Source organism: Zootoca vivipara, chromosome 2 (assembly GCF_963506605.1).
Source record: "Zootoca vivipara chromosome 2, rZooViv1.1, whole genome shotgun sequence".
NCBI classification, from domain to species: Eukaryota; Metazoa; Chordata; class Lepidosauria; order Squamata; family Lacertidae; genus Zootoca; species Zootoca vivipara.
This window is the reverse complement of record NC_083277.1, coordinates 71,462,291-71,487,685: the sequence shown is the minus strand read 5'-3', so window position 1 is coordinate 71,487,685 and position 25,395 is coordinate 71,462,291. Positions and strand designations below refer to the sequence as shown.

The 25,395-nt window shown below is 41.6% G+C and overlaps 1 protein-coding gene across 2 annotated transcripts in view; it reads left to right on the top strand.

Annotated features, from left to right (window-relative positions):
* Positions 1-2,443: 2,443 nt before the first annotated feature.
* Positions 2,444-25,395, top strand: part of NR3C1 (nuclear receptor subfamily 3 group C member 1) — a 58,890-nt gene continuing 35,938 nt past the window's right edge. The window contains exons 1-3 of one of the 2 annotated variants that reach the window (XM_060271693.1): positions 2,444-2,859; positions 3,647-3,820; positions 5,174-6,358. In XM_060271693.1, the coding sequence (XP_060127676.1) occupies positions 5,184-6,358 (1,175 nt within the window). In that variant the 5' untranslated portion in view covers positions 2,444-2,859; positions 3,647-3,820; positions 5,174-5,183. The remainder of the gene's footprint in view (positions 2,860-3,646; positions 3,821-5,173; positions 6,359-25,395) is intronic. The other variant, XM_035105357.2, reaches the window with a different exon arrangement.

Here is a 25,395-nt window from a genome sequence, read left to right as displayed (position 1 = left end):
AATTTCACCAACAGCGGAAAGACAAATAATGTAGTTGGGCAGAAGATAAGCAATGCTGTATGCAACAAATACGAAGCAAAATGGAAAGTGGTGCCTTCTTACACCCCTGATCACAAGAGACCTGTTCTCACTGAGATAGGAAGCCACTGTCTTGGCCAGGCATCCCCAAACTGCGGGCCTCCAGATGTTTTGGCCTACAACTCCCATGATCCCTAGCTAACAGGACCAGTGGTCGGGGAGGATGGGAACTGTAGTCCAAAACATCTGGAGGGCCGAAGTTTGGGGATGCCTGGTCTTGGCTGTACTGTTTCAGTTTGTAGGTGAGGGCTTGTATGTCTGAATTTTCTTACATACAAATAAATAAATATCCTCCCACAAAATAAATGTTTAAGCCTCAAGGATTTAAACACACAATAAATATGGGGAAGCATTTAACCAAGCGAACCACCACCTGCAGTCTGAAATGGTACAGACCAGACACACCAGCATTGCTTCTCATCTCCGAGGCACAGAGTGCATTTTCTAACCTGCTGTTAACCAGTTAACCTGCATCTGAGACACCTTCAGTGTGAGAAATGAGCAGAGAATGGAAACCTTGTGTGCTGTTGCTAAGATCAAGCATATATGGAGGGTGGGAGAAGAATGGGCAACGAGAAACGGAGGTGCATGGATTCCTATTGGATGGGGACAGAACAGAAGTGGAGGAGAAAACACTCTTGAAGCCCTCTTCAGGCAATGATGATTTAGAGTAAACAGTTGAGGGGGGCCAGTGGGGATGTGGAGGGTGACTGACTGCATCAAGAAGCCTTCTGTAGTCGTGGGGGTTTCCTGCTTCAGACAGCCACCTTCCACGACTTAGGGGGCAACGAGAATAAAAATCAAGGCTTGAGCTAGCAGGCTGGCCCCTACTGCCCTCACCCATCCAATTTTAAAGATTTTTTTATTAAAGATTTTCTTTTCTGTGAAGTCAAGTGATGTGGCTCTATTGAATGAACAGAATTAACAGCAGCCCTCAAAACTTGAGTTGTGCTTTCCTGGAAGTACATTGTATCATTTATGTGTGATCAATGGCAATCTTATTGAAATATACACGTATCCAGCAAAGCTGGCAAAAAGTCATATATGTAATGCTACATAACCCCGGATATTAGATTTATTAAGACCCCAGAAGTTTGGGATGAAGCACATAAGGCTTCATTTCCATTTGTCTCCATTTGACAAAGTTCCTCTTGATTCTGGAGCTTCAACTAACCCTTTCCATGTTGCTACCATGCTAAGAGGAGCTTCACAGCAATCTGCAGTGAACTTTGACGTTCTCAAAATGTGGCTACTTTGGGGATATATGTTGTGACAATACCAGGTGCTGCTCCAGTGCGAACCATAGGCACATTTCTATAAAGTAAATCCCACCATCTTCCAATAGGGCTTTCTCCTGATTCAAATGTGCCTAGGATGGCAGCCTTTGCCTTTACTAAATGTGAAAGTGTTTTCTAAGCTGCAGTAAAATATAATTTGAACCATTTCACATTATCTTTTGTCATAATTTCCCACTGGATCTCCCTGGAAAGTGGAATTTGGCTTGTTCCTCACACATCTGGGCAACCCTCCTTCACTTCTCCTAAAGGAAGACCTATCCTACACAGGGTGGACCTATATCTATTTATATCTATTATATGTATACACATCATACTGTGCTGAATGAGATTTGTTTCCAAGTTGAAACCTGCCGTCTGGCTGCCACCCAGCGCAGTTACATGGGAGTAAACCCCGCCAAAACGAGAGGGCCTTACTTCGCAAAACAAGCGCCACTTTCTTTTTCCTTCCTCTTTTTTCCCCCCTCTGCCAAACGCGGGGATAGCAAGCACAGGAAGGGTCGAGGGAAAAGAGCAAGCAAAGTATTGGTAGGTAAATGGAGGGTGGAAGACAGAAAGCGAGCGAGCGACCAAGCAAGCCGGCGTGGCTAAAAGGGGGGGGGGATTGCGAAAAGCAGGAGATTGAGGCGGCGGCAGCGGCGAAAAGGAGGCCCTTGTTCGGGGCTGCAGTTGCCGCTCTCAGTCAACAGGTTGCACCGTTCCCCCTCGGCTGCCCTGCAATGCGCGCTCTCTCTCTCCCTGGACACGCGCTCTCTGCTATGCCGCTGCCTCGCTGCGCCCGCGAGCGGCCGGGCGCGCGAGCGCCGCTTCCCTTCAGTCTCTCTCGCTCGCGCTCTTTGCATGTCTGCGGGGCGGGGGAGGGGGAGGGGACGGAGGGAGAGAGAGAGAGAGAGAGAAGGGGGAGGAGGCAGCAGCCTCTGCTGCTAGCGCCGCCGTCCTCCATTTTGTGGCTGGGGCAAAGCCGTAGAGGGGAGCGCGGACGGTGCGGCGGCTGGGAGGAGAGGAGGGAAGGGAGGAGAAGGAGAAGGGGGAGGGCGGGACGCTGGGTGGGTGTGAAGAGCAGACGGGGGAAGGCGGGGATGCAGAGGGGGCAGAAGCTGGAGGAGAGGCAGCGGGGCGCGCAAAGTGGGGCTTTAATTAATTGAGGGGGGACAGGAGAGTGGGAGTGTGTGTGAGAGACAGGCAGACAGAGAAGGGGGGGGGAGAAGAGCAGGTGAGGGGGCCGCCTCTGCTGCTGTTTCTGGCGCCTGTGTGCGTGTGTGGGGCGAAGGGAGGGGGCGGCTGCATTCTCATCTGCAAAGGGGCGGCTGCTTTCGCCGCCGCCCCACACCCAATCCCATCGCCCCGTAACTCTCCTTCCTTCCAGTCTCTCCCCCCCCCCCAACCTCCGCCCCGCGCCTTCCAAGTTGTTTATTCGCTTGGCTCTGTGGTGTCGGAGCCATGGAAGTTGGCGGCTAGAGGAGTCCCAGCGCCCCCACTGGATAAGGTAAGGGGTGGCTTCTTTTCCATGCCTGGCTGTCTGGCTGTCGAGACGCGGCGGGAGAGGGTGGGGGGCAAGGAATGGCTTCTACTTTTAGGATTCTCGAAGGGAGGCGGAGGGCGACTGGGGGAGGGAGGGAGGGAGAGGGCGGCGGCGGCCTGCTCTCCCCCCCCGTAGAGGTCACCCCCTCCGTCCCTCCCTTTCTAAGCAATGTCTGCGCTCTTCGGCTTCCCCTTACCGCCCCCTCCCCTTCAACCCGCTTCCCACCGCCGTTAACACCAGGCGATTTGTTGCTGAGGCGTGAGGCCAAATATCATTTTTTTGGGGGGGGGGGTTGGAGAGAGATGAGGAAAGGAAGATGGGGGGTGGGGAGTCGCTGCTCCTCGTCTCAACTTTAAAGTCGTCCACGTTAAATTTGGACGTCAGAGAAGGGGTGTGCGTGTGTATGCGTGTCTCTCTCTCTCGCACACACAATATGCGTGTGTGTGCGTGCGTGGGATGGGGGGCGGGGGCGGAAACTGGTTCGCGATCCTATTTCACAACCTTCTCTGGCCAATTTCAATCCCAAAAGGATGATATGCCCAATATAGTGTCTCTTTTCTGAGAAATGAAATTTTGTTTAATGATAAAAAGTGCTATAATGTATTGCCCTCCTCGCCCAACTTGCTTCCAGTTGATTTGTGTGTGTGTTAAAATGAACATCTGTTGTTGAGAATCGGGTTTTTGTTGGGGGGGGTTAATGGTGAAAGGCGCTCACCCCCCCCACCGTCGTGCTTTTTTGTTTTTTGTTTAGTTCACGGGGCCCAAGGGGTTGGAAACCAAGAAGAAGTCGAAAACTCGGAGTTGGAGTTTTTGAAGCAAAGGGCTGGTGGGCGTGCCAGGCAAAATGCTCAACAGGTCCCAACACATTTTTCCGTTCTTTTCGAAAGCTACGTTTTGAAAAGGAGAATTTCAACTCAGAAAGAAGGTGCTTAGATATATTTCCCAAGGGGGCGGAGAGGAGCTGTATCGTGATAGATTTTTCCCCTTTGGCGTTGCCTATCATTTAATGGCTTCTGTGTCTGTGCAAGAGAAACCTGTGAAAATGTGGTAACTCCAGTTGTTCCCCTTGTCCTTCCCTTTTCCCCCTCAAAACTATGCAACTGTGCTTTTTTTTTAATTACATGATGGCCCCACGGCTCTTTTTTTTTTTGTTTAAGAGTCTCATGCAACTTTTGACAAGAGTAGGCTGTTTCTCTTTTGCATTATGCCTTTTTGTTTTGGCTTGGGAGAGAGCTGTTAGGAAAGCTTCCTATCCTTTTAGCGCCTTTTACAGCTCTCATTGTTTTGGGAAAATCCATGCAATGCCCTGAAAAGGAGAACTTAAAAGAAACTAAATACACATTGTTAAATTTCTCTGTTACTTTAAGAGTAAACTTTTTTCCATGTTGGCTTCAATGTCCTTTTGACACCTGGTCATTTTTGTCCTAATTTGACCTCCTGATCAATTATTGATGGGAATGCAATTTTTTCTACACAAGCATCAGCAGTTTTTAGATATATCAACATATGCCGACTTTAGCTTTTTCTCCATGCAAGATGGTACAAGATATGGAAGGTTTAAAATTTAAAAGGAAACTGTCTCATTTCTCTTAAGGATTTCACTACAAATGGGTTACATTTTATTTTATGTTCTCCGGGAATAATATAAAATGTAGAGGATTAATTGTGTGTGTTCCACTTCCTCCCCACACACTTATTTTTAAATATACATGTCTACATTTTACAGTCTACTATTTGAAACTGACCGTAGCCTTGGACTAAAGTGGAACAACATATTTCTAAAATTGGATTTTTACAAAAACCTGATGAAAGTGGGAGAGAGAGAGCCATTTGGAAAGTCAGTGGTATCACCTGGGAATTTCCCCCCTTAGGCAAAGTTGGTACATTAGGCAGTATTGAAAAACCTGGGTGATGTGTTAAGTGAATGGGAATGGAAGTTGTCACATAGATTTTTTACAAGTATGTATGTAGTAGTAAACAATATTTATTGCATCAGTGACAAATATTACTGGTATGTTCCGGTTGTGATGAGTTGATGTTATTTTTATTAGTTTAATATGTGTTTACTATAACCTAGATTGAGAAAAGCTTGGAAAAAGTCCAGCCCTTTGGATGGATTGGGTTAGAAATTCATTCCAGCATTGGAAAGTGTTAATCTAATGTCTACCACTTTCTTGAATATGTGTCTGTTCTTTCAGTGTTGGAGCTTCTAGGGCTTTTTATTTGCACTATTCAAGTTTTATGCTAATGGTGAATATTTCTCTTTCTTTATAACCAGTATTAAAATAATGGAGCCCAAAGAGTCACTGAAGTCCTCTGGAGGGGAGGAAGCAGGGAAAAGTGCTCATTTCCGTGACAAAGGAGGAATTGTGATGGACTTCCATCCATCCTTTAGGGGAGGAGCTACTGCCAAGACTCCTGCAGCTACGTCTCCCTTGCCTACCCCTTCTCAGTCTGATTCCAAGCAACCGCCTGCTGTGTCTGACTTGTCAAAGGGATTGGGAAGCAATGTGCCGCAGCCCGATCTCTCTAAAGCAGTGTCGCTCTCCATGGGACTGTATATGGGGGAGACAGAGGCAAAAGTGATGGGAAACGAACTTGGATTTCCTCAGCAGGGCCAAATCAGTCTCTCTTCAGCAGAAACAGATTTTAGGCTCCTGGAAGAAAGCATTGCAAGTTTGAATAAATCCTCTAGTCTGGCAGAAGGCTCAAAGGGTACTGCATCTGTGGATGTCCCTCTAGAACGAGAGTTCCCAAGCATGGCTAGTCATGATCTCACTTTAGAGCAAGGGGCTTTAGCGCAAAGCCAGGTTGGTACTAATGGTGGCAACTTGAAGCTGTTTCCTGAAGACCAAAGCACCTTTGATATTTTGCAGGATTTTGATTTGCCACCAGTGTCTCCAGGAAAAGAAACAAATGGAAGCCCTTGGAGAATGGATCCCATGCTGGATGACAGCAGCTTGCTTTCACCTCTTGGTGATGAGAGTTTTCTCCTGGAGGGAACTGAAATGGAGGACTGCAAGCCTCCAATTTTACCAGATACTAAGCCTAAAATTAATGAGTGTGGGGATCTGTTGCACAGCTCCACAGTGAAGTTGCCACAAGTGAAGACTGAAAAAGAAGATTTTATTGAACTGTGCACCCCTGGGGTAATAAAACAAGAGAAAATAGGCACAGTTTATTGTCAGGCTAACTTCTCTGGGTCAAATATGCTTGGAAGTAAGACATCTGCTATTTCGGTTCATGGTGTCAGCACGTCTGGAGGACAAATCTACCACTATGACTTGAACACAGCATCTGTCACTCAACAGCAGGATCAGAAACCAGTTTTCAATGCCATTCCATCTCATACTGCTGGTTCAGAAAATTGGAATAGGTGCCAGGGATCTGGAGATGATGCTCTTACGTCAATGGGGGCTTTGAATTATTCTGGCAGACCTGTCTTCTCTAATGGGTTTTCAAGGTAAGAGATGTTTTTGTTCTAAACTTATTACAAGGATAGTTAATTCAGCAATGTTCATTTTGTGACTCTTCCTGTAGTTAGAAACAGATTAATAATTTGTTGTGCTTGTGTGCATGAATTAACACATTGCAATAAAGAAATTACTTTTAATAAATAAAACGACCATCAGCAGTAAAGGATGAATCATGATTTAATATATGTATGTATGTCAGGGAAATGTTAAAGTAGGAATGTTAAGCACAAATAGATCTTAAATCCAAATAGTTCATGCAGAAGGCTTTCTACGACTAGCAGAACAATTGGCATTTCATTAAAATGGTGTGTGCAACATGCACAGCTTGGTGAATTCCCATCATGTCATGTTGTGCCTGCTTTGGTGTAGTAACTGCAGCCTAGAAACTTTCAGCTCTAGTGTTCAAAGTAGGATTCCCCTCCGCCTTCCCCTTGATCAACAGTATTTAAAAGAGAAAAGATAATACATTATGTTTCAATCTACATTTTGGTTACCATTGAGAAATGAATCGTAGGATAAAAAATGTGGAGGAGTCTTTCTTGATAATGCTAAATGTGGAAAATATTTGGAGCAGAAGTTTTTTAAAAGTATGTTTTCATTCTCAGTCTGTATGAAGAGAAAATTTATCCAGAACCTAGAAATGTAAAATGTGGTGGTAGCAACTTGCATTTTTTTCATTGTTGCCTCTCTCACTTTTCTTTTAAACGTTCATTTTATGCTTAACAAAATGATATACAGGTTTTTATTCTGCATTTGATCTGGGGCTTATTACACCTGGATGTGCATATGCTGGTATGCATGGAGCGGTAAGACATTCTAGGAATTTGGGGGCATGCACCAAGCTCCTGTTCCTTATAATGTCCTATTTTCAGTCTTGCCCATTGATTCATGCTGCAGGGATGGATAGGGAATCTCATTGCTCATGGGAATCTCATTGTGAACACCACACTGTACCCCTACACATGGAATGTTTGCAACTAGTATGATTTGTTTTACGATATAATAATAAGCAACAGTTTGTACTGTATGTTTTTGGAACATTTATGAGGAATTTCTACTGAAGAAAAAGGGGACTTGTTGCTAGGCTGCTTTTTTCCATCATTAAGTTACTTATACAGTTACTACAGTAAATGTCACTCAAGAAACACGGTGAGAAACTTATAAGACTTAAATACTGTAGATACTGTGATTTGAGTTATTTCTTTTGATAAGAATATGGGGGAGGGGAGAATTAGATATATTTTTCCAATATATTTTAACGTTAATGCAATGTAAAATTTATAAAATATGCATTAAATGGTAAACTTATACCTAGGAGTTTGGGGGGGGGGTTAGTGGTAATATTTATCCAACTGATGGCAGTGCCTCCTGGCATGTGTGAAATTCTTGCTTGTGAAATATTAAGCTTTGAAATATGAAAGCTAATGATTGCTGACTCCTTTTTATGCCATCCCAATCTATTTCTGATATTTAATTTAAGCGGTGTACATATTTAGAAGTTGCTTTTATTTCAGATTGTTCTGCAGTTTAAATATTTATAGGAAAGCAGCACTAATATATACATAGTTCAAGCAACAATGTTTTGTTTTTCAGAAAATGCTAAACTGCTTGTGCAAGCTCCTCAGGTCTCCATAGCGCTCCTTCTTCCTTCCTTCCTTTTTCCTGCATGGAATAGGAAATGAAGCAGAGCCTGGCTTATATATGTGAACCAGCACTCATTGTTTGTTTCTCTCCTAACAAACCATGATAGTGATTCAAGTATGAACACTGGTTCACCATCAGATTGCTAGGAAAAAAGTGTACAGCTCAGCCTCTAGTTTGTTTCCTCTTCCACGTGGTGGTGGAACACCATGGTACTTTTGAGCAGCGTACACCAGCACACTACATGCTCGCTTCAATCCTAATGATTTAAAATGACATGCAAACCAGGCCAAAGATCCTCATGGCACTTTAAAGGCTGACTAATTTAGGACGGCAGGAGTGTTTCTAGGCTGGGATATATTTCATCATTCAGAAACTTTGACTAGGATTTGCTCATGACATGGCCATCTAACTCAGATAAAATTGACATAGCTAACAATATTTATACTTTTTAATGCTGCATAGCTCAACTCTTGACTAATACAACCTTTAGAACAAAGTGAAAATTAATTACGTAAAATTATGAAAATGTTTCTTTTGTAGGACATTGTTGAAACAGTACTTGACTGGTTGATGTTTATTCCAATTAGAAGTTTATTCCAATTGGTAGAAGAACTAAAGAGTTATACAAAATCAATAGCAGTGTTTTTATAAATAACTTGTTTTTCAAGTGGGACGCACATATTGAGCTAGTAACTCCTACTTTCAAGTTTTTCAGCATGATACAATTGCAACCCTAGTCCTAATTACCTGGGAATAAATCACATTAAATTTAATATAATATCCTTTTGAGTATAGGCTTACATGATTAGGAATATAGTCTACTGGAGTGGCAGTCTTTAACTAACTGCTCACACATTTTCATTGGCAAGACTGTAAGTTAAGGGCACAGTTTGATTTGATACTTGGTGGAGCGCTATTTTGTTTGTGTTATTATTTGTGTTATTGTGTTATTAGGAAATTGAAAAAGAAAATATTAAATATGGTTTTATTCCTAAGAGCTTACAGAGCATTTTATTGGTTTAAATGTAAACACTTCAGACATCATGCCAACCCCTCATTAAGGAAGCTGTAGTTATGGTTTGGTGTGATGTCCAAATTAACAACTGTTTTAACAGTAAGCCTGCCTTTAAAGGCAGTTCCACCACGGAAAAGGGACACTTAGCAAATGGAAAGAGAAAACCTATAGTAGCTTTAGACCAGGGGTAGCCAATATGAAGCCTTGAAGATGTTGCAGGAGTTGAACTTCCATTATGCTAGACCATTTACCATGCTGACTGCGACTAATGGAAGTAGGAGTCCCAACAATATCTGAAAGGCACCAGTTGGGTACTGCTGATTTAGACTAAGCTGTGACCCTCGTTTTAAACAACAGTTGCTGGAAACAGTGGTTTAGCATCTTTCTTAACTGAATTTCAGCAGAAATATGAAGGCCTAGGGGAAAATAGAGGGGCTGTTATTTTCCAGTTTCCCCTCTTTCCTATTCTGAACTGTCTCAGGTTTAAGTACGGTAATTGTACATTATTTCATCTCTGTGTGTATTGTTGCAAGGATGATATTAAGGCCTTAGTCTGTTAGTTGAAATGGGAAAGCCATACGGTAGGATTACAAGCCAAATAAAAAACCATGGCTTGCAAAATAATGGCAAAATTTAGTTTGTACTGAGGGGAAGCAAATAATTGAAATGGGGAAAGAATAAGCCTTCAAATGATGGATTGACGTTGTGCATGAATGAGGTTCTGCAGCAAGGGTAGTGCTCTCCAGAGGTGGTTGGAGTACAGTTCCCATCACCTGGAGCAAGGATGATCGAAGTTATAGTTCATATGAACACCACAGATTCCCCATTTCTGATCTATACAGCAAATACTAATGATTGTATATGCATTTTGGAACATACCTAGGCCAGTCAGCTGAAAGAATAAACCAGTATCACTGTGGAAGTATATAGCTAATCTGTCTATTATTAAATATATATTTTTTAATTTCAAATACAGCTTTCATTTTAAAAGATTTCTGAAGGTACCCCCCAACTTGCTAATTGCTAGTTGTGTAGATTTCTGCCACATGTGATGTATTATTTAGACTTAACGTTTCATGATTTGATATCTGCTCTTATATCTCGCCTGCTTCTTCATGTATTGTTTAATTTTTTAAAAATAGTCATTCTAGTGACTAGTCTGTCATTACGCTTCTCACTTCCTATCCAACCACATCTCATTTCTCTTGTAAAAGTCACTTTGACAGATTCATTTTGGAGTCCTTGTGAAACCTGATCAGATGCATGCTTTCTCAGAAGACCCGGCCAGTTCAGGCAGAAACAAACTGCAACAACCCTTAGGGTCTCTGACACTCTTTTCTCTTTCAGTGCAGCTGTGATGAGACTGAGAGCTGCAGTATGTGTTTTTGATTAACTGTAGTTTAATATTCAGTCTAAACCCTAAAATGTGTTTTAGACTATGGTTAATCTTAACCTACAGTCTGACGTTGACTTGTTTCATACAAACCATAGCTTCATCATCATGCTGGTTTTGCACAAAAAACAAATAGCAGTTAATTAAAACTGTGACACAAGTTTCTAGTGCCCTCTTTGCAGTTGTACTGGAGGGGGAGGAAACATGCATGAGCCTGAGAGTTGCTGGAGCTTTTCCTACCACGATACACATGTCACTGAATTAAGTCTTGCTCCCAAATAAAAGTGCAGCCATAACTAAATCTAAATGAAGACTCTTGTGGCACCTTAAAGCCTAATTTTTTTAAAAAAAAATGATACAGATTCATGGACTGTGTGCATGCTACAATAAATCTTTTAGCAAAAACAACAGTCTTTTGATACTGCAAAGGCTATTACAGACATGAGTGCCCTAGGAGAAGTTGTTACATAGTCTGTAGGTAAAGCAACAAGAGTAACTGCTATAGTAGGTTTCATGACAGTTGTTAGCCATTTGAACTCTTTTAAGAGTTGTCGGTGTTATACCCATGTTACCCCATGGCATGATAAAGCCTGAAGTGGGCTGTATAGAACACTCAAATTCAAGATGCATTTCCATTCCAGCATCATTCAGATGTTGTTTAACCAGAACTTCCATAAGCCCCAGTAGTTAATATTTATTTATTTTGTTGTTGTTGTTGTTATTCCCCGACCATCTGGCTGGGTTTCCCCAGCCACTCTGGGTGGCTAAATAACTGAAGAGCACCAGGGTTGGGAGAAGAATATTCAATACCACTTAGAAAGAGTTAGGAAGAATAAGCAAGTATATGTGTTTATATTCAAAACAGTATCATTAATATCCATTTAATACCCGAAGCTTAATACCAGATTGGTATTGCCTAGTTTTAGCAGCTGAAAATTATTTCATGGAAGTCCTAGGATGTACAGATTTGCATTTAGCCTTTTATTTGTGTTGTATTCTAGATGTGCTATTTTGTTTGCCAGGAATTCACAAAAGGATTCACAAGAGAGACAAATTAGTGCAGATGGAATGTGCACTGCTATGTGAAAGAGGCACAAACTTTTCCCAAGGTAGTATTCTATGCATGACAACTGCCTGAAAATGGCTTCAACTAATCTGAAGGTTTGTAGTGGATACTAGAGTGGTTCCTGTGTAAAGACAAACTAAAACTATTTGTTTTACTATGGGGAACACCATTCTGGTATCTGGAGATATGAAGGAATATTCTTTTTGCCTGTCAAAGCTAAGCACTTAATAATTTTCGTTTGGAGATTGTGACTGGATTTTCCAAATTCATTTAATCAAACATTTATACAGTGGTACCTCTGGTTACGAACTTAATTCATTCCGGAGGTCTGTTCTTAACCTGAAACTGTTCTTAACCTGAAGTACCACTGTAGCTAATGGGGCGACTGTACCGCCGGTATGCAATTTCTGTTCTCATCCTGGGGCAAAGTTCTTAACCCGAGGTACTACTTCTGGGTTAGCGGAGTTTGTAACCTGAAGCATCTGTAACCCAAGGTGTTTGTAACCCGAGGTACCACTGTACTTAATCCTGTAGGCTCTACCATGGCTCTACCTTTGAAATAAGTGAGGTATGTGTTATATGTAGGAGCTGCCTACAGTATAACTTTGTGTTATTGTTTTGTTTGTTCTGATAACAACTAATAGAAAGCACTGCTTCTTTTTATCAGCAACCTACTAATCTGTTTCTCTGAAGCATAGGTTTTTGAGAAATTGCAAGGGTGTATCATTACAATCAGGAGGGTAGAGTGTTTGTTCACCCAGAGTTAGGTATAAATTTAGTTAACAGTTTTCTTTCTGATACTTTTTAATAATGATGTGAAGTTGATACATGTTTCATGACACTAGCCATTGATTTATTGACTTTCAGGCATGTTCATCATACACTGAGAAAAAAATTCTCATTTACTAATTTTACATAAAACCAGGTGAGAGTAGCCGATGGGTCTCAAACCCCTGCATGCTCCAGCAGATTGTTTGGGTGACACCAATAGTGGGTCGAATAGTCAAGAAGACGTTTCTGCACATGCTTTAGAGCAGGCATGCCCAAAGTCCATTTCGGATGGTTTATTCCAGCCCCTGTGGCAGTTTATTTCCTGGGGTAAAATCCTAAAAAACCCTCAACGAAACAACTGCAATCCTAAAAAAACTCAACAACTTTGGGGTAAAATCATAAAAAACCTCAACAACTTCAAGGGTCAACAACTTTGGTCAGCCCCCACAGCCATTCACTTCATCAAATCTGGCCCTCTTTGAAAAAAGTTTGGACACCACTGCAAGGGAAGTGAGGGGCAAATGGGTAGCCCATCTAGGAGAAGGAAAAAACTGATCCTAAACCTCTGCTGCCTTGTGGGATATCTTCAGGGGAATATAAGGCTAAGAAGCAAAGCCTACACAAATCTGCAGTGGAGTCCCTAAGATGGTTGGATGGCGCCTTGTATGTCTGTAGCAGACTCAGCCCTGTAACTGCCCCCAACTTAAATATAGTGGACCCCTACACAGTACACCAATTAAGCCAATTTATACAATTTACCACAGGCTATCTTGTGGGAGGGAAACTTCTATTCAGGGAGTCCCAGGAGGGGTTGATCAATGAAGAAAAGTATTATTTACAAAAGTGGAACAAAGTTGGGTCAGGAGATGTGTTCTTTCAGGTAGAAATCAGTTTATTACTTAAAACAAATATAAAGATGTCACAGGCTTAAACACAGTGGTATATGCACAGCTTTTCTTAAACTTCCGTTGCTAAAAACCAGTTGTTAAACTTCAGGTAGATGTTACAGGTAGGTAGCCGTGTCACCCATTTCCACTCACCCATTTCCACCACCCTTCTGAGTGATACCCCTCCCCACCCTTTCTCTATATATAAGCGTCTGGGGACTTCTATTTCAGTGTATCTGAAGAAGTGTGCATGCACACGAAAGCTCATGCCAAAATAAAAAAACTTAGTTGGTCTTTAAGGTGCTGCTGGAAGGATTTTTTTGTTTTGTTTCAGGTAGATGTTCAGGTTTCTAGAATAGGTGGTAAAATGCTTAATTCAGTTTCTGTTACAGTACTTCACTTTCATTCCTTTACTTAGTTATTATGACAGTGTTACAGTTAAATACTTCTGACACAGCACAGCTTCCTTCCCAGCTTAATACTTTGGTTTATGAGCGAGGGGCACTTTTTGTCAGTTACCCACTCTCTTAACAATCCCACTCCTGAGGTATTTCAATTAGTTTAACATCTCACCTCTCATTACTGGCTTGGGAGTCGTCTTTTCCTAGAACAATTCTCCCCTTCTGATTGGAATGAGACCCAGGTAATCTGTATTCCAACAGCTTCATACTTCTCTTGACTCAGATTCAGCTCTACAGTTAACTCGTGTCTGTATACCTTCCCCAGACATACAACCTGGTCTTCCTATCTCAGCAGCAAGGCTCTCTTCCTCTTGCTATAGATAATCTCAGAGAATATGTTCAACTCAAATCAGATCCAATTCTCTCAGACAAACTCTATCCTAATCACACTGTCTCCCATCTCAAATCAAGCCCTATCTCTCAAACTAAAGCTTTCCCTTTTCTATCCCTATCTAAAAAACTCCGTTAGAAACTGCTTCTCTTTTCCTCCCTCTCCAAAGTGCTGCTCCACCCCCCTCTAGCCAGCTGTCTTGGGAACCAATCAGAGCTAGGCTCCAGCACTCTGGTGAGATTTTGAGTCACCAGACTACAGCCTCCTTCTGGCAACTCCTGCAGCTGAGCTCCTGCCAAATGTATTGCCCTGCTTTCCTTTGGACTACATCAGCAAGGCCAAGAGGGAGGGGTTTTTGTCATCTGGGTAGCCCAGGACCTTCATACACACTGCCCAGGGGGGAGGTCACTTTGATACTGCTAACACAGTTGTTTGACTTCACCCCCAGAGTGCTTACTGCATTGTCTCTGGAGCAGACAGGTGCCAACAATATTTCTAGCATTGAAATATTCTACACATTCAGAGGTGTACAAAAATAGTATGATTGGAAATGGTTTGAGATTTGAAGGAAATCTCCTGCAAGGTGTGAAGCAAAATGCCAGTCACCTAAGGGAGAATTCTTCTGTTGCCCATTGCCTTGGTATGTTTAAGCACTGAGAAGGATAAGAAACATTTCTGCAGGAAGGAGGAAGAAATCAGTGACATTGAATATAAGCCAGCAAAATTTTGACTGACTCACAGTCAAGGCAGTGGAGTGGGGCATAGCTGCAGCTGACCGTTCCATTTGATTGAGGCAATTAATGAGTAACATTTTGGTGGATTGTGCACACTTGTTTTAATTCTCAGAATTTCAAACCCTGTTGGCAAATGTGCCAGTTAAACTGCCAAGCAATTTCTAAGGGAGAAAGTGTGCAACTAAGCCTCTGTCTTCTGGTCATTCTTTCATAGCTAATATCCATAGTTCAAAGTTAAAAACTTCATAAATTTTGAGATGATACTGGTTTAAAGCTTACATTCTTCATGTAGTAGCAAGAACATATCTCAAAATTATCAAAGAAGCTCTGTGTTTGAGGGGATGTGAAATCTCTATATGTAGCATGAGACAACATATTGGCTCATTCGCCCACAAAAGTTATTCTTTGCTGACAGCTTCATCAAGTACAGAGTATGTGTGAGACTCCACTGTGTTTTATTTCACTATAGATCTTGATCTGTTCACCTACTACAGTATATTGCATAGATTTGAGTTAACTGATTGGCATTACCATCCTGCATAAAATGCAAGTAGTGAAGATCCCCCAAATATATTGTTTGTTTGTTTCCTGCTTCATATGGGCAGGGTTGTTCCAGAAGAGTTACAGTCATTACTCACTGTTACCACACTTACTCGGAACATGTGTCTACACATCTGCGAACTATTTCTCTGCGTTTAGGGAATAAGCCATTCCAAAATATGAATAGTTTGAGAGAATTTAGCTCAGCTATGCTAGAGGAGCAGTTTCTCACGCCAGTACTGGCTTTCATTTACAGCAGACTAACTTCAGATTGTTTAGTCGAAGTAGCAAAATGCCTTCACAAGATACATTGCAGAGCAAGAGAGATGCAGTCACAGCCTTTTCAGAAGTTGAGGTTTATTGAGAAAGTACATTATAACAATGTCACTTTAATAGTTAACTGTTAAGGCTGATCCAGGGATTGGGGGGAAGAGAGCAGAGGATTAGTAAAATGGCTGCCAGCCACAGAGGCTGTGTAGTGATCTGCTTGGCTTCGGAAGCAGTCTGAAGTATAAGACAGAGAACGTTTCTTCTTTAAACGCTGTAAAAAAAGAAAAGAAAAAGAAACACTGGAAGTGGGAATGAAGAATGCTAACATTGGGGTAATATCCAGAAAGACGGTCAAAATAATAGATTTCCCTCAGCTATGCCAATACCAGTACTTTACTGGACATAATCCAGAGTAGGGATGTGGACAAAGAACAGTCAGATGGGAGACCAGGGTTAGTCAGGTTGAGTCTGTCTTTGTAGGGTGTACATTCAGAACCACCTGGAATTTAGGGATTCAGAGATTTAAGAATGGACATCTATCCAGGGTCTATAAATGTTTAGTTTTGCTGGCAGACACTGTGGCTAACAAAAAATGTGCAGGGGAAATCCTGGGAAGGACAAGTCTGACTTTTGGAGGACTTTGATATTCTGGCATTCCACTTAGTTCTGGGGCAATTACAAAGATTCAAAAAAGAGTAGTGTGGTCATGGAACTGAGATTTCTAGGTGCACAAAAAAAATCTTATGGTCCTGTTTCTGCTTAACAAAAACAATTAGGCCCGCTGCTTCTAATTTGGCCCACCCAAATCATGCCCACCTTCCAAACAGATCAGGTGTAGGACAGATGCAGGCGCAGATATAAAGGAACAATCCGGGAGCTTAGAGTGAGCTAACCGGCATTGACAGAGTCCTGCTGGGATCAGGTGCACTAGGGTATTCCTTGTAACCACCAGTTGCTTTCACCATTAATCAGCTGCTGTCATGACATGACACAATTGACAGATGGGTCATCCAGCCCAAATATTGGCTAGTGGGGGTATTTGGGATCCAGTCCTGGTATGGAGAGGGGTGGAGTCTTTTTTTGTCCATTTCAATAGATGCTTTTTATGGGAAACTTCCAAGGCACCTTTGTCCTGGTTTGCCAGACCTTTACTAGCTCACCTTTCCAAACAACATGTAATGTTACAATCCAAGGTTTTCATGAGGAGACACACACGGTTGTTTTATATCATACTGGCAATATCATACTGTTTAAAATTGAGGTGGGGGGGGGGAGACTGATAGGACATTTTTTCCAACTATAGTACCTACCTTGTTTATACAAAGAAAATTACTTCCTTTTATTTGACTAAGGTATAAACAAATTAAAAAGTACTGTTTCCAGTACAGATGCTTGGTGGACCTAACTAATTACATCCCTCCATTGTGAGAATAATGTTCACACAGTTCTTCTACTCTCCTTCCTGTTCTTCTCTTACCCTATTACTCATAAGTTTGTGTAGGAGTCTTTGGTAAGAGACTTTGTCAAAAGCTTTTTGAAAGTCCAAATAAACAGCATCTACTGGATCACCCCAGCACGCACAAAAATTCTAAAGGTTTCATAAGATAGGACCTGCATTTGCAGAAGCAATGTTGATTATTCCTCAGCAAACTTATTATCTTTAATCAGTGCTTTGCACCAATTTACCTGGAACAGGCTTTCAGCTAATCTGCCTGTATTTTCCTTGAATCTCTCTGTATCCTCTCCCCCCCCCCTTTTGAAGGTGTTACACCAGTCACTTCTCAAAGGCCGGTTTTAGGACATGTTGATCAGTCAAGTTGGGTCAGCCACAGGAAACTGTTGTACATCATTCTTCTAGTTTTTTTTCTATATACGTGAGTGCATTGTCATGGGCATAAACATCTCTAAATTTGCATCTTCATTTTGAAAGTGTGTATCGGTTTGGAGAATTTGAGGCATACTAAAACATATATTTTTTTAGTCTGTGATGTTTTCTTCAGTTCTGCATGAAAATGGCTGTTCTGAGGAATGGAATTTTGTCACATCATACCATATTTTGTTTGAAACAAAATAAAAAAATTCCTTCAAGTAGCACCTTAGAGACCAACTAAGTTTGTCATTGGTATGAGCTTTTGTGTGCATGCACACTTCTTCAGATACACTGAAACAGAAGTCACCAGACCCTTATATATAGTGAGGTTTTATTAACAATGATTGGTTTTATTAACAGTGATAAAAGTGCCTAAGCAGCATAAGAAAAGCCCTGCTGGATCAGGCCAGTGACCCAGTTCAAAATTGCAACCCTTTTTTTTCTTCCCCTTCCAACCGGGTAAGAGAATTTATAGTTTCATCAATGCAAGCAATGAGGGCATGGTTTGCTATGGTTAGACATTGTGAATTACCAAATGGGATAATAGTAACAAACACTGTTTACAAATTTGTTCTGTGAACAACACATTTTGGAAATTCATATGACCCTTCAGATGATGATGATGATGATAATAATAATAATAATTTATTATTTATACCCCGCCTATCTGGCTGGGTTTCCCTAGCCACTCTGGGCGGCTTTCAACCGAATATTAAAATACAATAATCTATTAAACATTAAAAGCTTCCCTAAACAAGGCTGCCTTCAGATGTCTTCTAAAAGTCAGGCAAATGTTTTTCTCTTTGACATCTGGTGGGAGGGCGTTCCACAGGGTGGGCACCACCACCAAGAAGGCCCTCTGCCTGGTTCCCTGTAACTTGGCTTCTCGCAACGAGGGAACCGCCAGAAGGCCCTCGGCACTGGACCTCAGTGTCTGTGCAGAACGATGGGGGTGGAGATGCTCCTTCAGGTATATTGGACCGAGGCCGATTGATCAGATTATAAAAGAAAGGTGGTGGCATCTGCTTTCCCTGTTCTGTCCATCTTTGCTGTTTTTGTTCTAGCCAAGAGCAAACAACATGCATAACAACACCTGCCATTAAATTTCTACTTTAATATAAAGATAGTGTTGCAAGCATATGGGAATTGGATAAGATCTTTTACAGATGTGAGTTAATTCCTCAGCCCTTTAATTTTCTTCAGACAAGTAACTTTTGCACATGGATAACTTTTATTAAAGTTCTTGTGTTTCAATAGTGTACTGTTCTGAACTTGACAGCAATTTGCTCAACATCTTAGAGGGTCTGCGTATGTTCACTTTCTAGCAAACTCTGACATTCTGCTTCTTCAGTGCTTTAATTTTTAGAAAGTCAAAATAATTTCATGACTCATTTTAATGAGTGGCTTTTACATGCCATAGAATCTTGGACATATAGTTTGTGGATCCATCGCTGGACAGCAAGTGAACTTGTAAATAAGATTTGTGCCAGCTGGCATGCAACTACCCTGGAACTTGTGACTTGTACTTTGGGTTAGAAAAATGTCTTTGTCTTTTTTTTTAACCTAGTCTTTAAGGTGGTTCCAAGAAAGAAGCTCTTTTGCTTTGGCTATAGTTGCTTTGTCATGCATGCAAAAATCTCAATTACAGTACAGTTAAATGTATCGGTTATATAGTGTATACTCTGGTAATTTGCTATTTTATGTCAAAACGCTTGATCTGCTACACCTTTAAAAGTATACCTTGCCCAGGTGCTACATATTTTGTCTGCCAAAAAAAAGGGTCTTTCTCTTTCCCCTACCCTCCCTCTGGATCATGGTTTCTTAAAATAAAAAACTTATTCAGTCTCCTACAGTACCAGTTATGACATAATAAAAAAATTTTATTTTATAAATTTACTAAACCACTTTTTAAATAAAAAAGCTCTTAAATGACAAACATAAACAACTACATTAAAAACCAACCACAAAAATATATCATACACTTAAAAAAACAACAGATTATTTATTTGTTTGTTCATTAAATTTAATCCCACCTTTCCTTCCAAAGGAGCTCAGAGCATCAAACAACAGAGCAGCAAAATATAAGTAAAACAGTATAAGTAAAAATACAATAAAACATATTTAAAACATTTAAAATCAGTTTATATTGTGGTTAAATCAGGATGTAATTCAAGATTTCATCATAATATGTATGTGTGCAGAAAATATGTGAATATATGATAATATATCTTGTATTTTGAATTACGTGTTGAGATGCACACATACCTGCCATTATCAACACCATGCTTCTTGCAATGTGTGTGAGGCCTACCATACATGCGGATGCGATTAGTTTATTTTCAGATAATCAGTTTCATAGAAACACTTGTGAATATCACACCACCAAAATGTGCAGGTTAGTATCATTGCTTCTTCTTTATACTGTATACCAGGCATCCCCAAACTGCGGCCCTCCAGATGTTTTGGCCTACAACTCCCATGATCCCTAGCTAACAGGACCAGTGGTCAGGGATGATGGGAATTGTAGTCCAAAACATCTGGAGGGCCGAAGTTTGGGGATGCCTGCTGTATACCAACCAAGCATGTAGAAATGGTAATGATGCTGTGTACGTAGTTGGTGTGCTTATGAATTTACTTTCACTTTTTTATTTGACTTGCCAACTATGCATTTGTCCTATGATAAGCAACCAACTTTCAAATTCCAAAGTGGGATGAGAATTGTCCTAGCAGTTACTCAGCAGCCCATACCTTCTCTCCAGCTTGGATGAAAACTTGGGAGGTGGTTCAGTAACTGCAAGGCCAAGGTGCCTGGGGAACCTTCACCATAATAGCACCAAATGTAAGGAGCTTCTAAAGTTGTTCCTTGACAAAGGGGTGCTCTGAACCCCCTCTTTGAGCCTCAGACAAGGTAGAAGAGGCAGGAACATAGAGATAGTTTTGACCTGCAGCTTAGGCTAGCCAGAAATTGTGCATTTGTGTTTAGAAGGATGTAAGAGTTGTCTTTCTTGAACATACCAAAACTTGAATGCAGTAGGGCTGTATGCAGGGGGTATTCACACACACCCTTCTACTTACAGTCCCAACCCTCACCCCTGACTCTAAAACTTTGCACCCAAGCGTTAGATAACACTAGATCCAGATGCCAGGGACAAACAGTAGGGAACAGGATCTTTTTTGCATCCTGTTTGTGAGTTTCTCCAGTGGTATTGGACTGCTGTTGGAATCAGAATGCTGGACTATGTGAACCATAATTTAATCCAGCAAGAAAATCCTTACATTTTGAGGACTTTGAATTTCTATTTCTATTCTATTTGAATTTCAATTAATTACATCTGAAGGACCACCTTTGGGAAGGATGTGCCCAAGTGTTATATTCCTTATGACCTTCTCTGTGTCGTCGTCGTTGTCCCCCCCCCCTTCAAAAGTTGGGGTGACCAGAGAAAAAGCCTTCTTAGTTGGAACACTCCTTATGCCAATTCATGTTCCCAGGGAGGCTGGCCTGGTACTAGCTTTGGGTTTTCAGCACCAGAATATAGACCCAGGCTTCCTCAACCTTGGTCCTCCAGATGTTTTGAGACTACATTTCCCAGCATCCCTGACTATTGGTCCTGCTAGCTATGGATCATGGAAGTTGTAGGCCAGGCATCCCCAAACTTCGGCCCTCCAGATGTTTTGGACTACAATTCCCATCATCCCTGAACACTGGTCCTGTTAGCTAGGGATCATGGGAGTTGTAGGCCAAAACATCTGGAGGGCCGCAGTTTGGGGGTGCCTGTTGTAGGCCAAAAACATCTGGAGGGCCAAGATTGAGGAAGCATGATATAGACCTTTTGATTTTTCCAGAACTTCCAGCACTTTGAATACTTATATTGCTGCTTTTGTTGTTGTTTCTATATTTCACTTTTCTTTGGTTTTATCTTGTGCTTTACTGCTCTTCTGTTGTATACTGTTTTACATCATTGCTTATATTTTGATTTTTAAAAACTTGTTACCATTTTTGTTTAACGTTGTAAGCCACCCTGAGAGCTTGTGCCTGAAAGAAGGTGCAAGAACTTGTAAATAAATGCTTGCATAAATTAAACATTTGGTGTATTTGAGTGTGGAACCCTACATGATGAAATGCTATTTGTGGGTATAACCAGGACAGGAGTTTTACAAGGAATACATATTCACATAATTTACCATTGCGCTAAAAGCAAGCCATAAATTTTGTTCCTGTGTTAATCCCTCTAGAAACATGCATTTAACCACAGGTTTTAATAAGAGCTTACCGAAACAAGGAGCTAAGCCTAGTAGCATGGTTTGCTTTGTTCTTTACCCACAGGCTTTATCGTTTATCAATTTGACATTTTTTAAATATTTCTGAGATGAAACTTAAAATTAGTGGTACAACAGAATCATCATACCTTTGCTTCTAAGTCATTACTTCAAAGACTGTGCCTTTTAGCAAAATTTGACACAAACCAGGCATAATTGTACGTGCTTGTGTGTTCTTAAAGCTAGATTAGTCTTAAAGGGATTGTATAAGGTCTGAGGCGAACAAAGGTTATTTTGCTTTTAGGAGAGAATGAGGAATTTCTTAACCGCCTAAGCACAAACGTTTTTTTGTTTTAACTTTATCTAAGGGTTTGTATCCAATTATGTCCTTCTGCTAGCAGGTAGTGCTAGAAACTGAGAGATGAAATTTAAGAGCTAAATCAGGCATCCCCAAACTTCGGCCCTCCAGATGTTTTGGACTACAGTTCCCATCATCCCTGGCCACTGGTCCTCTTAGCTAGGGATCATGGGAGTTGTAGGCCAAAACTGGAGGGCCGCAGTTTAGGGATGCCTGAGCTAAATGGTACCTTAAACCTAGGTTATGGGCACAACAACGGAATGTGTAGGCACACTTTTTTATAACTAGAATACAAAGCTGAAAATGAATGAATTGCAGCTAAAATATTATGTTCATTTTTCACATGGTCTAGTCCTTCCCCTGCCCACCCCCTTAATATTCTTGAGAGGGTCTCTTCTCCAGTCTTCAGAAAATAGATGGAAGTAGGGAGGCAGGAAAAGGTCCTCTGTTCCTTCCATTCCACAGTTTTAATCTGAAATCTTAGGTGCAGTACTGCACCCAGAGCTCAGAAACTGTTTGCGCTAATGAAATGCCCTCTTGTAGAATGTGCCTAGAACAATGGGAGTTTCAAATACAGATGGCAGAATGTCCTTTCCTTTTGCAGTCCCCCTCCACCATGCTGTTCCACAGGGACAAATTTTGGGACCTTTCAAGGTGGTTGCAGAAAAAAAAGGGGAAACTAGTTACAACTAGCTATCCTTTGTTTTTCCTCATGGAATCCCAACCAGGATCGAAGAGCATTCTGTCACTAAAGGTAAAGGTACCCCTGACTGTTAGGTCCAGTTGCGGATGTCTCTGGGGTTGTGGGCTCATCTCGCTCTGTAGGCCGAGGGAGCCGGCATTTGTCCACAGACAGCTTCCGGGTCACGTGGCCAGCATGACTAAGCCACTTCTGGCAAACCCGTTTACCTTCCCGCTGGAGTGGTACCTATTTATCTACTTGCACTTTGATGTGCTTTCAAACTGCTAGGTGGGTAGGAGCTGGGATCAAACAACGGGAGCTCACCCCGTCACAGGGATTCGAACTACCAACCTTCTGATTGGCAAGCCCTAGGCTCTGTTGTTTAGATCACAGTGCCATCCACGTCCCTCTATTCTGTCACTAGAGGGACATAATTGGAAACCATCCTTTATCTTCTGCATTAGGCTTTCCAACACTAACAGCTTCCTACATTGTTTGATCACTTTCCTCAATAAAAGTTCAGTGGGTTTCCAAATGCTTTGGATGTGGAAGACCACAGCAGAAAACCATTATTCTCACCTCATTCAAATTTTACTAACCTTATAGAATAACCTTGGAATAGTTTTTTTGGACCTGACTCCAACTCCCAATTTCAATCTTTACCCCTCTCACTTTGATCCTTTCCCTTTAATATGCTAATCCCTCTAATCTAGACTAGTAACTGAAAACTTCAAAGTATTTCCTGAAAATATTTGAGACGGTACAGTCTGAAAATAATATGGTCTACTAGCTTCTATGGCAAAATATAGTTAGGAAAAGATGCAGCAGGTCTCGGGGTCAATAGAGATCACAAATCATAATATTGCCCCAGTGTGATGAAACGTCAAGGACATCGAACTAGTGGTTCAGTTCAGGGCAATGTAAAAATACCCTGTGAAAGGCTTTGCATGAGTCAAATGTTCTGATTTTTCCAGACAAGGAAAAAGGTGTCTAGAAAGAAAATCATTTCTCTAAGACAGGGGTGGCCAACTTCCAGGAGACTGTGATCTACTCGCAGAGTTATAAACTGGAGGTGATCTACCCCTGTTTTATTGGGATTCGGGTCAAAGTTGTTGAGCTTCTTTTAGAGAGGGGGAATGACCCATTTTATAACCTGCTTTTGGGGGTGCAGGTTAGAAACTTCAGTTTTGGGGGGCCACCTAACTTTCAGGGACAAGGGGATTACTTGCTCACCAAAATATCACTGAAAAAACTCCGTTCTTCATTCCTTGGAACAGGATAAAATGCAGGGAGAGGAGAGGGGCCGGGGCCGGGTGCTCTTAGACAAAAGCAAAGGCAAAGGAGCCCAACAGGGATCGACTGCAGCCTTACGGGGATCGACGCTGCTCTAAGAGATATGCAGCCATTTACCTCTTGTATTTTCTTCAAAGACATATTATTTTGTCAAAAACACTGCTGCTACTTTTGACTGCTGGTATGAATTTCTGTAGTTTAAAATCATCCCTTCTAGCATCTTGCAAAGAAGGGCATTGTGTAGAAACATGCTACACAGCTGCTTTAATAAAACTAAATCACACCCATTTTCAGTTGTTACACTTTTAAATATTTGTGGTAACACAAGTAGACAGTAGTTTTATATTAAATGCATTCTACATACTTGCACAAAGAATGTGCAATGTCTAAGATTCCTGTGGGCTATCTTATAATAAGAGAGTGATCTCCTAAGCAAGTTCTATATAAATGATCTTCATGAATAAAGACCTGTTGGTTTCCTTGTTTGAAAAGTAGTAAACTGGCAGGGACTGGCAGGGCTCTGAAGAGTGTGTGATGGAACCAGAGGAGGGAACCAGAAGAGGGGACCAGAGATTTATGGGACCAATACAGGAACCAGGGAAAGGAGGAGAGTCAAGGGAGATTGAGATGGAGGAAGGTGGAGAGTATGTGGTGGAAAGAAGAGGCTGTTCAGCAGACAGATGGGTCAGTAGACACCCCACCTTCCTCTGCCCTGCTGCCTCCTCGAACCAGGAGGGGCTTGAAGCAGGAAGAGCAGTAGCACCTACAGGAGAAATCTTAGGTTGCAGGTGTGCAGCCCGTCAGGGGAGGGTACATAAGTCGGCAGAGGGGCAGGGTTTCCCTGTTGTTGCAACTGCTCCATAGGGCCCAGACCCTGTTGACAGCTGCCTAGATTCTAGAAGCGTGTTTGTGTGTGTATCCGGAGTACTATGGAAGCTACTGTATATGTTTCTCTTGTCAATAAAGAGTTAACTATCCGACATATGCCTGCCTTATCTAGAATGGGCAGTGACATAAACTCTGCTTCACTCTATAGGCAAAACCTCTTCCTCTTCCCCATTCCCCAGTGCCTCCACAAAAATCACTCCCTGAAAATTTGCTTTCAGCATGAGGAATTGCAGTTAAAATATGTGCAGACCTGGGTGCACACACAGAAGCCATTGGACATGTGTTTGAGGCATTTTGAATATTTGCATTTGTTCTAGTGCCCTAAACTCTGATAAAAGAACAGAATTGAAGAAATTCACCCTTGAGGCTTTGCAGGAGATCATGGTTGATAGAACAGACTGATCATACTTTGAAGTAGACCAGTAGCATACCTGCTTAGCATTAGAATTAATTTTTGTACTCCCATTTTCAGATGGAGGTTAGATGATGTAAACTGTTTAGAGGTTCCACGTACAATCAAGTGGTATGTAAATTTTATAAAATGTGTATGTTGCTCATTCACAC